At 37.2% G+C, this 16,748-nt stretch overlaps 2 protein-coding genes and 1 long non-coding RNA gene across 4 annotated transcripts in view; 2 read left to right on the forward strand and 1 right to left on the reverse strand.

Annotated features, from left to right (window-relative positions):
- The window catches only part of LOC127390347 (uncharacterized), a 33,965-nt gene that overhangs the window by 11,914 nt on the left and 5,303 nt on the right, over positions 1 to 16,748 (reverse strand). Inside the window, exon 2 of one of the 2 annotated variants that reach the window (XR_007890851.1) lies at positions 7,862 to 7,953. This is a non-coding gene — a long non-coding RNA (uncharacterized LOC127390347). Of the gene's footprint in view, positions 1 to 7,848; positions 7,954 to 16,748 lie in introns of both variants that reach the window. The other variant, XR_007890852.1, reaches the window with a different exon arrangement.
- Positions 2,500 to 4,771, forward strand: LOC127390345 (parvalbumin beta-like). Its single transcript, XM_051631850.1, has 4 exons — positions 2,500 to 2,572; positions 3,255 to 3,387; positions 4,148 to 4,257; positions 4,739 to 4,771. The coding sequence occupies exons 1-4, from the start codon at positions 2,512 to 2,514 to the stop codon at positions 4,762 to 4,764; spliced, it is 330 nt and encodes a 109-aa protein (XP_051487810.1). The 5' UTR covers positions 2,500 to 2,511; the 3' UTR covers positions 4,765 to 4,771.
- Positions 12,451 to 15,104, forward strand: LOC127390344 (parvalbumin, thymic CPV3). The gene is made up of 4 exons (XM_051631849.1): positions 12,451 to 12,516; positions 12,869 to 13,001; positions 13,436 to 13,545; positions 15,073 to 15,104. The coding sequence occupies exons 1-4, from the start codon at positions 12,456 to 12,458 to the stop codon at positions 15,096 to 15,098; spliced, it is 330 nt and encodes a 109-aa protein (XP_051487809.1). The 5' UTR covers positions 12,451 to 12,455; the 3' UTR covers positions 15,099 to 15,104.

Below are 16,748 nucleotides of genomic sequence, written 5' to 3' on the forward strand. Positions count from 1 at the left end.
ATATTACTGACCTTAAGTTCAAAGGGGAACTTATGTCAAAGTAGAATATGCAAATACTTGTTTCATCACCATAAGATATTAATCAGCTGGTATTTCTTAGATACTAACTTTCTGCTCTAGCTTTCCAGAACAAACTGATCTTACATTTGCAATGATCAATCTGAAAGACTGTAATATTTAGCTATTCTAAAAATAAACACAGTAAAACCTAGTTTTGTTAGACAGATTAAATAACCTGATCTCCCTAACCATCGTTACATGAAAGTCCTCTGGATTTATTTCTGCGATTTCAATTTAGTCTGTTCGTACTCCAGTCTTTCGAGGGATTTGATATTCTAAACTTTTTTCTTTTACATATCTGTTCCTCTTCTCTTCCTTGCTCATGAATGCCCACCTGATAACCTGTTCTCATGCTCAGTTTCTTGGTTTTGTCTCACCCGAAGGTGTCCCGGAGAGGTTTCATGGCTGGACCTGCCTGTCTTTGGTGCCATCTAGAGACAAGCTCTGGTTTGCCACAGAAATGCTCGAACTTTAATCAATCTCAATGTGGTCTTCTCACAAGGAGTATTTCTTGAATGTTCAGTAATTCCAACAAAATTATCAGATCCCCTCTGGTCGCAGGCCATAGTCTCAATTATTTCCCAGGAACCTCAAAAACAGGCAAAGCTAAATTCCCAGATCGAAAGGATGGATCATTTAGTTTATATATCCACCAGCTCAGGATAAAATGCCTTCAAAAGTACTTTGCTCAGTTGATCTTACATATTCCTGAAAACTTTTCTTTCCCAATGCTCAATTTACCCCACAGCATGGGTTTAGAATAATGCAGCTAGTGCTTCTCCTGAGCATTCTCTTGAAGAAATCCTCAAGGGAAATTAAGACATGCGAGATGAGGTTTTGTCTGTATTTTCATGTACACAATTTTAGAAAGAGAATACAGTAGCTTTATGCTACACTGACCTAGTGTTAGGCTTGATTTTAAATGTAATGGCATTACTCAAACGTTATTTAAATCTACAATGATACTTCATGCACATCTATGCATGTGTGGGTGTGAAATGTTCTCCCAATGGCTTTTTACACCATTGGCCAATTTCAGCCATTCTTAAGGCCACTAAGGTCCCACAGATTTCCTAAGATAGCCAAGCAGAGGATCCTATTAATAATGAGTAAGAGAAAACTGCAGCTTGAGCTTAGCTAGTGCTGGAATCCTTATAGAAGTTTATTTTTCAGTGGAGAAAGAAAACCAAGTACCACAGATTCCACTGCTCAGTTTCTCTGCTTACCATTAATTGATTCACACTCCCGTGTGTTGCTGAACAACTGACAATCTTTCTTCTACATATGGACACATTTGTTATGATGATTTACAATCTGCACTATGCAATGAATTAAGACTAAGCAAATGTCTTCAATATTGGACTTTTATAGTCTACATTACATATTTCAGTAATTAGCTAACCAAAGCTTTTATATCAGCTTATTAAAAATATTTGGGGGTGATTTAAAATTAAGTTTTAGCTTTGAAATGCTACTTGTATGTCAGATAAACCTATTACAAATGTGAATGGGATTCAGCAACTTGGTCTCATGGAAGGTGCCCCTCCCCATGGCAGAGAGGTTGGAACTAGATGATCTTTAAGGTCCCTTCAAACTCGAACAATTCTGTGGTTCTGTGATTAGTATTATTTGAAGACTGTTAGGGCAAGGACAGGAATAATGTGCCATGGGTAATTCTTATCAGCATCGGGCCCTTAAAACTCAAAGTCTGTGATGAAGATGTCCATTTGCTGCCATCACTAAGCAATAAAAAACAGTTTATATTTTTTCATTCACTAGACTAAAAAGAGGTGCAAGCTGAGAGGATTTACTTTGTATGGCATTAAACCTTATATATTGTCTAAAACATCATGCACATTCCTTTGGGATATAAATAACAATCTGATTAGCTAGCAGGTCTTGTCAGCCACAGTAACTTATCCCCTGGGGTATTTGAGCCATCACATGGCTCTGGGACTTCTGTAAAAGGTCGAGAGGACTTAACTAAGGTCTATATAAGTCATTATCTCTGGCATGTGAAAAAGAATTAAGTCAAGAGGGACTGCAGATCTTATACCTTACTGTTTTTTCTGTTCTTAACTTGGGGAAAACTGAGTGGCAAGGTGAGTCAAATCTTTCCTCTGGAGCTTTTGAAGATATCACAATAATCCACACCAAAGAATGCATGGAAATTACTGAAGATCCCCGGATGCTGTGCAGGTCTATAAATATGTTTGGTTTTATCCTCAGCATATGCACCTGAAGACTAACCTAGAGATAGCAGCAAAGGCAGATGCACTCCATGCATCTGAACTAAAGGATGGCTCCCCTGGTTTGCCCTGGGACTTTGGCTGCAACTGCCCCACTAATCAAACACGGCCATCCTCATGGGGCAGCATCAAAGGCTGATGAGTTGTAGAGTTCACTACGAACCCTCCCCAACATTATTTTTCCTTTTACAGTAGCTTTGACATGGCTTTTGCTGATATCCTGACAGAAGCTGAAATTGCTGCTGGCCTACAGAGCTGTCAAGGTAACACTTATATTTTAAATTTGGCTTTTCACTTTATCTGTCAAAGCCCTTTGTCCTTACTACCCCAATGTTCCAGTTCTAATGGAAACAGAAAAGGCAGAAAAATGAACTAGACAGTATAATGTTGATTGTTTCTCTAGGGTACACGGGAAGATGTTATTGTTGTGTTTGTTTGCTGATTACAGCTTTAATTGTTTTATCAAAAGATCAAACAGAGACAAGGTAATGGAACAGATGCAAGTTTTGATCTTTGCCAGCCCAGGTACAGGAACCTACCATCATTTGTGCATTGTAGCAATTCTAAGTATTAAAAAAATCCAGTGGCTGAAATCCTGTTTTTTTCACAGAAAAATAATAAAAGTCCTGCTGATTTCAATACAAGCACCATTTTTATCATCAAGTTCTGTGAATTTATGTTTGAGTGAAGTATCTAGTTACAAATGTATGTTCTTAAATTATGAAGAACACAGTGAATATCTTCTTAGGTTTGAGAGGTCATGGATGGAAAAAAAAAAACATTAATCTGAAATAAACTCAGGAAAATCAAAGATTGTGGACTGGGGTTTGTAATGACATTTGCTGTACTGCAGAACAGTTGGCTGCTTTCTAACCAAAGAGCCATTTTGTGGTTGTTGTTCCAGATATTTAACTGCTTTTCTCCATCTCTTCCTGCTTATTTCAGCTGCTGATTCATTTAATTACAAGACATTTTTTGTCAAAGTGGGTCTCAACTCCAAGTCCAAAGACCAGCTTGCAAAAGTCTTCGGAATTCTTGACCAGGACAAGAGTGGCTTTATTGAGGAAGATGAACTGAAGTAAGTAAATAAAAAAGAGTTACCGATAGGCTTGTGTTTTATTGTCTAAAAATGCATCATAACATCAGAAATACTCCCTTTCCTTCTGTCTCTTCAGATGAGAGACAAGTGTGTGTGTGTGCTTGTGCTGAAGGAGCTGCAAGACAAATCACAAAGGAAAGGCTGGATCACTATGAGAAAAGAGTGATAGCACTGAAAATACTTGTTTCATGTAGGGATAACTGACGGACTATGAAGACAAAAATAGCAGTTCTGCTAGAATTTGCTTTTTATCATTGCAAGATTTTTCACTAGACTGAATTCAAAGGGATATTTTTCTCTCATCTTTCTTTCTACCACATGAACTCTGTCTTTGCGATCATATTCATCTGACTTTGAAGATTAAAAGTAAGGTTAGAAAAATTCCTGCCACTCTTAAGAGTCTACATCTTAGGGGAAAAGAAGTGAGATGATACAAGAAGGAAGATGAATCCTGTCATTACAGAGTTAGTTTTAATTTGGCCTTTTTAATACAATGAAACCAAAATGTCATCAAGGACTTTTACACACTGCGATGCAACAGCCTCTTCCTTTCTTACCCTTATTCTCACTGAACTTAGAGCAAGTTTTGCCATTGAATTAAAAACTATTTACAAAGAGCTTCCAAAATAGTCTTAAGCATTGAATCAGGCTTGGAATTTTACAGCTGTTACCAAAAACGAATTCTAAATGCTTACAATACTGAGTATTTCTCATTCGATCGTCCTCTCACGTTTAACAGACTTTTCCTGCAGAACTTCTCAGCCAGTGCCAGAGCTTTGACTGATGCTGAGACCAAGGCATTCCTGGCAGCTGGTGACAGTGATGGAGACGGTAAAATCGGAGTGGATGGTAAGGTTGCCTTTATTGAACAGAGTAGTGTCTGCCACTGGGCATGCCTAATGGCCAGCTCCAGGCAGTTGCTCTGCTCCATACACTGAATGATACAGATCTGATTCTGACGTGCTCAGATCTGCTCTGTGTTGTAGAGAGGATCTAACACAGGAACTGGTCTATATTCTGCCCTTGGCTACAAGTGGTCAGTCCCTTTTTTCATCTACAGAGATTGTTTTCAGAACTGGAACCTGAATTGATATATTTCAGTATATAATTTCACTGTTTTTTACTATTAAACTATGGTAAAATGTGACACCTAAATGCAACACTTTCTTTGTCTTAAGTATCTGTTATCTTGAGTATACGTGTGACCTTTGAGGGATGATTATCAGAGGAAGTGTCGGTAGCTTCCCATTTTAACTCAAAAAATTAAGAAAGTAATTTTTCACCACACAAAATGTGGTCCTATTTTATTATGCTTTTATTTCTTTTTCAGAGTTTCAAGCTCTGGTCAAATCTTAAAAAGCAGACAAGTTAAAGACCAAGATATCTGTGCCATAAACAATCTTTCTTATTGCAAGCCTACTATTTATTTACATATTTTGTTCCCTGGAAGGCCATGAGCAAGAGCTGGCAAGTGATTTCATATTGCTGGAAAACATTTGAAGTAGTGCAAGCACTACTTAAACCACGTTCCTCAACGTTTTAAGCAGAAGGTCTTTATACCACTGCGAGCCTGAACTGGAATACTCTCTACTCATCTTAATTAAGAGAAATTAAAAGCATCTCTGTGAGCCATTTAATTTTCAATATTTGCATAAATAGCTAGCACCTATTGTAAAAAACTACAATTAATAAAATATCCAGTTGTAAAACCTGGTTATGGTAACTGGTAGCAGTGTTATTAAATAAAGAAGTGTGTTTCATGTTCCATATATTTTTGTGTCATTCTTTACACAACTGATTATGCTTCATACACTAATTAAATGGCAGGACCTAGCACTAATTAGGATGTCAATCCAAGATGAATTTAGATTACTGAAATAGCAGTACATTCAAAATTCTCACAGGAATCACTTACCTTCCTGCCCACCTGATGGCAGTACTGTTCCACTCACAAGAAGTTTCACATTATTCTATCTGCTTGAATTAATTCAAGTCAGAACAATTCTAGCAACCCACTTGTCCACTTCTACTGATGAATGTTTTGCCAGATCAACTTAGCTCTGAACACATAATGCTAACGTTTTGTTCTCCAAAGGAGGGGACACTAAGCCCCTGACCTTGGGAGCAGGATGGAGGTCTCAAGAGGTGTCTGTGGTGCTAGTTTGCAGCTGAGGAATAAATATTTTTGTTGGGACCACTTTGCAGACTGAACACTCTTTAGTGCAGACCCCGGGTCAGGGCCCATTTCCCTCCTGTCTCCTTGTACTGGTTGATCAGGGGATTACACACCCAGTGTACCAGCTGTACTGGCAAGAGGCACACCACGGCACAGAGGCACAAAAGAGCAAGACATGGGTCTGGCTCCACAGGGGTGGGAGTCAGGAACCGCGTTCCCCTCTGTCAGTATGAGATGTGGAGGACTGCAGAGAGATTCAGAACCCTTTCATCATGTCAGCACTATTCATGCCAAAATGAGTTCTTGCAAGCTCAACGTAAAGAGCGTTGTTACCACAATTAGAAGTTGTTTATTTTCCATGGAAGTCTAATTAGAGAAGATGTGTTTTTACAACCCTCACCAACGCAACTGAAGGCAAAGGGAGCTGAGTTTAGGTCACAACCAGGTGAAAAGCATCTTAATTCTGCTAATGCTATAGTGGTTCTGATACATAACACATTTTTGGTAAGACATGGAGAAGGAAGGAAACACCAACACAATGTTGCAGAAATCACCATATTACACAAGATTAAAGCAATCTGCAGGACTTTAATGAATACTCAATAATGTGTTCATGTCTTACACATTAGCAAAAAATATACTTCCATTAACTCTGATTAATGAATCTAATACTGCAGAATTTTCCTTAAGAGTGAAAAAAGAATTATCCATCAAACTCACATCTGTGATTTCAATGTCATCTCAGGAGAGCAATAAACAAAGTAAATTCTGAGGAATTAATAACTGAAGTCTGATTGCTAAAAGCTCTCACTATTGGCAGACAATACTATGTACCTCAGCTGACACTACTTTTATATTTTCACTGTGCAGTATCAGCCATGTTAAGGCCTTCAGGCACTGTACCAATATTAATGGCCACCTGAGAAAGAAAGGCACAGACAGCTCAGACAAGTTTAGAGAGAGCAGACAGCTCCTTTATTTAACCACACTTAATTCCACACTGATTAGCTTGCTAAGTCTACAAACCTAAGACAATTTCACCACTTACCATTCCATTAAGAACAGTAAAAAATTCATGACAAGGTAAGTCTGGTATCAGCTTCAATGATCACACCAGAAAGTTAAGAAGAGCTTGTGACTAGAGGTTTTTAGACCTTCCCTTCTTTCAGTATTTACCACTAAGCAGATTGGCAGATAAAATGCTGTTCTGTCTCAAATAATTTACTTACTTTCTTTTCCTCTCTGTCTCTCACTCATACGGGCTCTCAGGTACTGTAAAATTTCTCTAACTGCTTTAGGAAACCTTCAAATTGTGCCTGCAAGGCCACCACTGGAAAGACTGTTGCTTGATCGGAAACATACATTCCCACATAGCCCCCTTAAGGTGAAGAACACTTTTCTGGACTCAGAAATTTGGAGGTCTGAGACCATGGCCTGTATTCTGCCAATGTTTCCATCCAACCCTTTCCACCAGAGTCCCTAAATATGTGGTTGCCTTTTGTCAATGGAATTTTGTCACATGCTTTATGTGTGTGTTTTAAGATCTTGTCTGAATCTAGACACCTGCTTCTCCTTTATTTAGAAGGCAATTTCTGTTAAACAAGTGACTTTTGATGACTACTTATGATAAGGTTAACTCTAATTATAGAGTATTTTTATTTTATATCTCACTGAGGGTTATACATCCTCCTACTGCTGAAATTAATGTCAGAAATCCCACTGACATTGATGAGGACAGGCAGTGAATATAGAAATAGTTGGAACCACTTCAGTGCTATTTGCATTATTTTACTGTGGGTTCTTATACTGTGGGTCACAGTGAAAAAAATCCTTTGGTAACAGTATAGTACCACTGTACATATCTTTTACATGTCACAAAAGGCAGCATCCAGATTATTTCACAGCCTCCAACCTTAGGGCACAGTTATTCTAATAATCAACAGGAAACTTACAATACTGACAGCAGATAAGACACATCTGAGATAATTATGCTTACGGTCAGAAAATTGTGTTACTGAGTCAGAGAAGCACTTGCAAGAGCATTTGAAGACTAATGTACAGCATAACAAATGCTAGCAGAGGTCTCTCAAGATAGCTTTTTAGGTGAAAAAGTACCCTGATCAGAACAAACTCTATTAATTAGTTACACTGTTAATCAGTAATGTGAGTCTATTCTGCTATCATTTTCAAATAGAAATCAAATTTACACAGAATGATAAAGACATAATTTAAACTGGGGAAAGTACAGAGACATTTCTCCTTACATGAGAGAAGTACCTGTCTTTGTTTAGCTCCAGACCCACACTGTTGCAAGATGCATCTTGGATTCTACAGTCTGGATCTCTGCTCTGGGTAATATCTTCTACTTGCTGCAGGGAAAGAAAGCTATGTCACTGAGGATTCCAAGCCCTGGATTTCATCCTTGATTGTAATAATTCATAGTACCAAAAACACTGAGTACTGAACCACATTCTTAAATCTGTTAAACACAGTAAACAACTATGGCCCAAGCAACCATTAAAACTGGATTCTGTAATCATTTCTGTATGATTAAAGCATGTGCCTTAAGAGACAACCTGAAGTGGCAGGATATAAATAATTTTTTTGTAAAGGCCATTTTCAATTATTGTAACTATACTCACACTAAGACTCTCTGCCATCACCATTGAGATATCAACTTTAACGATCAACCACATAGGTTACTAAGTACCCCTGAGTGCCTCTTTTAGGTGCTTGCAAACTCATTACAAAGGCAGAATCTATTACCCAGGATCACGATACATTTGTTCTGGCCCTCACACAACCAGGGCTGAAAGATGGAGTTGTATCAGTTTTGGAACAGCTGCTGCAGCATCTCTTTACACTATTGTAGTTGGTCTCAGGTTAACACCTCTCCTCTGATCTCATCTGAGACAACTGATGATGTTTCTTTTGCATCTGCTTTAAGTCCTGTCTTTGGTTGATTGCCACTGCTAATTAACTCTGTGCTTTATACCAAACAGAACACAAAGAGTACAAGACTAGTCCACAACCTGTCCATGATTTACCAAAACACAACTTTCCTCTGCAGGCAATATTAGAGCAGGCAATGGTACATGATTTGAAAACAGTTGTTTTGTATGTTTGGGCTCCTAGCAATAATTTATCAATATGAATAGTCTGTATTTCTCAGAACTACACCTTCCAGTTTTCATTCTGGAAGTATGAAACAAGAAAAAAATTGCTTTAATACTCTTGTGCATAAAGACACCTTGAAGAAAACAATCGAAGTAAAGTTACATAAGCACATAAAATAACTCAATAGCACTTTCAGGTGCCCCTAATAAGAGTAAAAAACAAGCAAACAATCAAAACCAAACAAAAACCCCCTAACATTTTTTCTTGACTTTCATAGAAACAAGTGCTGAACATTCCTGGAAACTGTGCAATACTCAGATTCCGTACCAGATTTTGCAGTGTTGCTAACTGCCCATTACCTAGCAGCTGTTCTTCTGGTTGAATGATTAGTTTTTTTCTTTACAGCATTGCATCTCTTGCATAGTATCTTTTAGAAATTTTCTTTTATAGACCTCGGTTTTTGAACTCCTAAAGTGATTACAATCATCTAAGTTAACACTAAGTTATACTCCAAAAGTAAAGAAAACAGGCAGATAATTCAGTTGTAAAACAGATTAACTAAGTAAAACATCCCTTTGTATAACATACTCATGCCTGATTATCTCATTTTAATTGTAGTGGAGGGAAACCTGTACTTCAGATGAAGTGTCATTAATAAATAAATAAAGCTCAGTAACCCTAGATTCCCACCTGTATCAATATACAGTGACATCAACTTGATTCTGAAATTCAGCTCTTTTAGGCTTTTGTAAACCATCTTTCAGCCAGGATTAGCATCACTTTTGTTGTCAGTGTTGAATTCCAAACATTAAAAGATTCCTTCGTAAGCAATAATAGTGAAGTTATTGTAGCCAGTAGCTCACTTTTATTTGAGATCATATTTTAATATAATACTAATTCTCGCTGCTTTACTACTGTTGAATATCTGTAAAAACAGTTCAGCATCTGGTGTGCCACAGCAAAGGGCATGAGCACCCCTTCTTGGAGCATTTGGTGCTTATATTTTAATACCATGCCTGAATTAATTGCAGACATATTTTAAGCTAGAGTATTATATTCTTGCCTCGATCCTGTAATTTTCCTCTACTTCATTTCAATTTCCTTGTTCTCATTAGTTTTTAATAATTAGCCTTGTATGACAAGTCAAAAATGTAAATGAGGCAAGCATTTTAATAAGCAGTGAGCAGAAGCAAGCAGAAATAAAGGAAGCCCACTATAAAGTAACACTACCACAGAGGCCTAAGAAAAGCTTTACTGAAGAAACATCTTGGCAGTAAATTAAAACAGGAATCAGTAAAAAAAACTTCTGTTAAAACTCATATCAACTTGAGGTGATCATAAAGGAGAACATTCACAATAGAGTGCAAAAAGGTACAGACAAGGATGAAAGCTATTCCAGGATGACTGTAGGAAGCGTTTCATCCCACTGCCACTGTCTGCTAGATCATATCACCACACAAATCTCAGACAGAAGGCAATACAAATATATAGTACTGAATGAAGAACAGAGATGGAAAGAACAGCAAAAGACCTGAGATCAGTTCTTCAACTTGTCCACATCAGCACTGTTTAAGTTGTTTCAATCAGACAGTACTAATATATAACAGCTCACAGTTCTTAGGTTTAATAGGAAAGTGTTCTTTCAGATTACTGTAAACAGCTTTCCTACTGAAAGGGACAGAAAAGAGAATTCTTTCATCACCAGACAACTTATATTTGGGATTAAAATCTGATTATTCGTGATTTATGCCACCTTCTGTGTAAAAAAGAGAGAGCAAAAAAGATGAAAGCACCATTAAATGATATCTGCTTTTTTTTGCCATTGATTATACTTTATCTTTCTCTATTCAAATTCAGACAAACAGGTTCTAGGGAACAGTTACTGGGCTTGATACTTCATTCTTACTGTCACTAAACAAATCAGGAGTAAACCCACTGTAGTCCATTAGTTTACACACAAATTATACTCCACAGTATAATTTCTAACTTTAGGAAAACAAGTAATGAAACAATGCTCATATACTAAGAAAACATTACTTTAGATACCGTAATAGCCTGCAATGCAATAAACTCTAATCAAAATACATGTAGGTTTTATTCATCATCATCCTAGAATTTTGTCCACATAAACCCCCTTAAAGATGGAAATAGACTTTTGTCTGAGAAGGAAAACCTCTCATCTGCTCTTCTCAATTTTCTTAATTTTTTTTTATTCAAAATGAATGCTCTTGATACATCCAATAAAGCCCCACTTATTTATACCTACAATTTTCATTTCATATTAAGGTACTGGATTGTGAGGTTGTGTGATGTAAAAGGTATATAAATCTATCACTAACCAAGTCTGACTCCTACTTCAAGTAAGTCTATTATTGATTTCGTGTAATTTAAAATATTCAAAATAGATCATTAGGCAGGCCATCTGGTTATACTTAATCCTCCAAGGAACACAGACAAGATTCTCTTATTCAGCTTTACCTAGCTGCAGACTTTTGCTGTCACTAAAGGCATTGGTTTCTGTTCTAGCCCTTATCAGGGACAGCACTGTAATTTAGAAAATGGTCAGGAAATATGAAATGAAGCTTTCTGTAGAAAGATCACCCCAAATTACAGCACGCTTACCTCTATCCTATTGACAAGTTATCTTTGTCAGAATGACACATTGTCACCTCTGATCTTTCATCTCCAGCTTCCTTTATACATTCCAAAGGATCAACAGGCTTAGGGAAACCAAACTAGTTTCTTTCACTAAGGATTTGACTGCTGGAGTCATCTTCCAGAGAGAGACTTTAAGGCCCAGAGGTTAAGTGAAAATCTTTAGTGCACTTGGAGGCTGAAAGGCTACGTTTTGATGACCAAGTTGCACTTTATTAAATACATGTGGATTTATTAAAAAAACTGTTCTTCCTGTCCATATTATCTTAGGATATAAATAGAAAGAAAAGTTTAATTAGTTAAGGAAGAAATTTGAGCTAGGTCTCAAATCAAACATTTGATCCATGAAACAGTAACCTAAGTAGTGGTTATTGTCACGTTTTGAATCCTTTATAAGCCAGAGTGGCAAGCCAGAGCCAACATTATTATTTTGCCTGATACCTCCTCAGCTATTTTTCCTTTACCAAGCTGAGAAAACTATAAAGGTGAGCAGCTGATTTGAGATTAATTAAATGAAATTACTGTGCAGAGCTGCACCAGTAGTAAGTACAATTACCATTGTTATAAGGTTTTTCTTTTAATTGCTGGAATGACATATGGATGGACCTTGAATAGATAAGTATCAGTTTTCTTTTTATTCTTCAGAGCTGCTGGGGGACAAAACAGAAGCAAACCTTCTTGACTTTCTTTTTTTCCACTGCATATACTGTTATTTGTATTGCCAGATGCCATGCATTCAAGTAAGGCTGATTATTAGATTAATGGCTACATAGAGTTTAAAAATGTGCTATCCTTAAACAGGATGCAGATAAAGGATAAAAAACTGATCATCAACTCACAACATAATTTGTGTAATCCATCTCATAAAAAAGTGTTCACTTCAGTATTGCTATTTTAAAGGAGCTAATGTACTAAACCTTCTAATTTGTTTAGGAATAGCAGGGATGTTGGTTTGATCAATTAGATTAGAAGTATGAATAACCTTAGAAGTATTGTTAGCCATATAGTATTCTTCAAAAAACAGAAAAATCAGTTTGTTCTAAAATGCATTTGCATTTCACAAATCTGTTTGCAATATACTATTTTGCACAGGTTTAAAATGAGCCTTACAGACATTCTAAGCCCCTCTGATATTGCTGCTGCTCTGCGGGACTGCCAAGGTGAGAAAACAATTTCAATTCTCAAAACCTATTATTTTGTTTAACACATGGCAAGTTTATATCAGTCCCAAAGGAATACTGAACAAGTGCCTACTGGAGACAGATTTCTGTAATCTCTGTATTTGTGTATGACTGGTTTATACTGTCAGTTTGTAACTTATACCCATGTGACTATTTCTTCTTTAAGGTGTAAGAGTGTATGGTGCAGTATGGCAAAATTCACACTTTGACAGGCTTTATCTGTCATTCATGTTTAGAACAATTAAAATGTAACAAAGCAGCATTCTCAGACCACCTAGGAACAATGAATGTACTTATCTGGGGTTTAATATATTTATTCATTTATTTTCAGCTCCAGATTCCTTTAGTCCCAAAAAATTCTTTCAGATCAGTGGGATGTCTAAAAAGAGCAGCAGTCAGCTCAAGGAGATCTTCCGGATTCTCGACAATGATCAAAGTGGCTTTATTGAAGAAGATGAACTCAAGTAAGGATTTTCTGTGTTAACTGTTCGGAGACTATGCAAAAAACAGCACTTTTTCTTTCCATAACTATTCTGTAAATATGAGCACAACTTATGCCAAACATGGCTAAAACAGCAGATTGTGAAATCTGTATTTAAGTAGATAATCCCTATAGAGAAAAGCAAATTAGTAAATACCTACTTTTAATGGTCAGTATAGAAAAAATAACTCCCTGGGGCTAGATTTTGGTAGTGGGCAGAATCAATTTCATCAGGGCTGGACTTGCAAAGCAGAAATGTATATGGCTAAGATGTAGCTTGTCACACAAAGCAGTGTTTGGAGAACTTGGCTATCCTGGTGAATAATTTGTTTATAGACAGCTATCAGTTTGATTATAGAGCCAGCATAAAAGAATAATATTCTGTGGAAACCATAATAAAAGTTGTTTCCTTCCTAGGTATTTTCTTCAGAGGTTTGAGTGTGGAGCCAGAGTGTTAACCAGCTCAGAAACCAAGACCTTCCTGGCCACTGCAGATCACGATGGGGATGGTAAAATTGGGGCTGAAGGTACTTACTTATTTATATACAGAGTAAGGCTGCTCAGGATGTGTTGTAAATTATAGGTGATTCTCTTTTATGTTGATGGTACATTAATGTACTTTTAGCGATTTTACTGAAACCCTTGAGCAGCAACTTGTTTAAGGGCAGGAACAGTTCCTGATTTTACAGGATCATCTCTGCAATTCCTTTTGCACATGCAAGTAAAAAAAATCCAACACCTAGACTGCTCTAAAGAACTTTCTCATTCACAAATTTCCAGTTGTTTTGAAAGGAACTGTCCCTTATTTCTCCTCCTACTTACTGTAATGTAAAGCAGCACTAGCATCACTGGTAATACACAAATGTAAAATCAAGGACGAAAGAACTAGCTCTATACAGGAAAATCAACAGCATAGACATCAGCTCGTTTACAGCAGTTGTTTCCCAACAGAAATTCCACTAGTCCATGATGTCATTCACAATATGCAAGAGCAGCATGGAGTTCAGTATTTGTTTTGCATAATAAGGAGAAAGATCAAGTGTCACCACCCCAACACAAGATCCCACAAAGGCTCTGTGCATGGAGATGGATACTATTTATCTTCAGTGGCAGGCTAAGGACCAGACCAGAGAGGAAGCAGCAGCTGGTTTAGGGAGCGGCATTGCACTCAGCCCATGGAAATGCCAGTGTGATTTAATGGCTGCTCAGTGCAGAAACCTCCTGATCTCATAATTCCATATTTCTGTGTCCCATTTTGAACGGGAAGCAGGCACTCACACTCTCACACAAAAGGCTTGCAGCTGATGGCAACTTGCCCCTCCAGAAAAGCAAGCTGCCTAGGCAAGCATGAAAGGGGCTTAGGGAATAGCACGCAGGGAATGTGCTGGTGTGCAGATTCCCTAGCTCGCTGTGCTAGGAGGACAGAACTCTTCTGTTTCTTTCTTTGGAAGGAATTAAATTCAGTTCCTTAGGAAATGGGCCAGAATAAACACACATGATTTATGAAGCTGTCTATATAATAATACAGTTGTTCAGGAACAGGACTGATCAGATACTCTAACTCACAGAAGCCAAACATTTAAAAAATCTTCCAAATAACAGTATCTTCAGTATCATACCAAATGGAATTGCACTATGATTTTGGCTTTAGATTGTGCCCTAAATCAACATTTCTCAACTGCTGAAGCATTACAAACAGCTAGTAAGATTCAAAGACCCACTTTTAAATATTTTACTTCATCTCTTAACTTCTTATTCAAATTCCATACTAGCCATTCCTTTTTCCCCCCCCCCCCCATGATCAGTATTATGCAGAGAGAAGGCAAAAACTACCTTGAACATTTTATTATTCCTTACAAGTGTCAGCAAAACACTGCCTTCCACCTGTTGTTGAGAGTAGGAAGTTCAGACAATGTCTTTCTTCCATACAAGTTTCTTCTCCTCTGGTCATCCATTGTTTTCTGTCTATTTTCTGTCTATTCTAAAGCTCTTAACAAACTCCCAATCCTTTCATTTTATTATTTCTACTGTGAATATTCTCTTGTCTTTTGCAGAATTCCAGGAAATGGTGCAGGCTTAGAGGTTCAAAACGATCAAACAAAACAGCATTGGAATGAATCTGCACAAGATGCTCCAAAACCTTGAAAATCTGGAGTCCTTTATTTATCTTGACAGTGTCTGTTACTTGTTCATTGCCCTAGCAACATAATGAAACACAGCTTAGTGATTTTTTTTTTCGTTGTGTGGACCATTTACCATGTTCTAAACTCTATTTTAGCAGACACTTCCCTTAAAAATATCCAATAAAAATTAATCATATACAGTGACTTGTGTCTGTTTTTCTGACTGCTAAACTGAAACGTGTGAATTCTTAAACTAAAAGTGTCAATCCTTCCAAGATCATTATCTTATCAGACCTTATCAGATCTTATCATATATGGCACACCCTTTGAAATCAGGAGTCCTGATTACAATAGGCTTTCTGGATTAAGCTCGAAATTCTCAAAATGCTCAGATCCAGTTGTGAGGTAGGTGAAGATAAAATCTCTCAATGACTCCCAAATTAAATGCAGTTATACGATTTTGCTTAAGAAGTGTTTCAAACTGGTGTTTTTACATTAGCCAGTTAAGAGAACAAGAAAGTAAAAACCACATGCTTTTTTTGCAGAAAGAGCTAAAAGGAAAGCCTACGTGAACTTGGTATTTCAGATAACTGTGAGGCTTTAAAAAGCAGAGATGAAGCAAAAGATATCTTCTTGGTGGTATTTTCTAGCTTCCTCAACAGGGAGAATTAAGCGTGGAGAAAGAATTTGTAGAAATGCATGTTGAGAAAACTTCAGTGTACTCAGTGTTTCTGTACTTCTGCTCTATTCAAAATGACCTTCAGAAAAGCATCCATCTCGAGGATGCTGAAGAAATATGTTATGAACAAACAATTCAGCCATTAGAAAAGAGTGATGTTCAGATGCCCTGATGGAATGTTTATATATTGTTTTCTCAACTTCAACAAGCACTATATACTGCAGTTCACAAACATGCAGCTTGTAGGAGTCACTAGAACACAACAGAAGCCCTTTCAGCAAAGTGAATGGTCACTGGAATTTCAAGCATTTCTTACTCTGCTGCAAATGACTACATGTAAAATTGACTGCATTTTTTCCTTTCAAAAGTTTCTACAAATACTGGTAATTGTGCAGAACACCAGAAGCAGATCTGAATTCTTTATGAGAATTCATCTTGTGGAAAAGACTAAAGAATGTGACTGCATTTGCAAGAAGGGTTAAGTATGTTTCAAAGCACCAAAATCCCAAAGACAGAGTCCGTATGGCTAAAGCTTTGCTTTGTTAGGCCCTTTTCTCTCTCTCTACATGTATTTTGCAAACCTAACAGAACAGTAATTGAAAAATTCCTGTTGGCCTCAAACATGTTCAAAGCAAAAGCAGCTAAATAAATTAAATTTCTCCTTGACTCAGTGCAAAAGAAAATGCCATGGACTGCCATCCTTCAAGACACCCCAGACAGCTGGACTAATACAAATGGTAGGATGATTCATCCCTTAGTGCTCATCTCTGTCTTCTCTGCAGCTGTCTACTCTTCAGGGAGCCAAGTACTGTAGAACCAGATAAGAAGCATCTACTGTCTATTAAAAAAAATATGTATATGTTAACCTACGTTTCTTAACAGTTGATAGCTGAAAGTAGAACTTTTGTCCCGTTTTTTCAAGTAGTTT

The sequence above is a fragment of the Apus apus genome, chromosome 14 (genome assembly GCF_020740795.1).
Source record: "Apus apus isolate bApuApu2 chromosome 14, bApuApu2.pri.cur, whole genome shotgun sequence".
Taxonomy (NCBI): Eukaryota; Metazoa; Chordata; class Aves; order Apodiformes; family Apodidae; genus Apus; species Apus apus.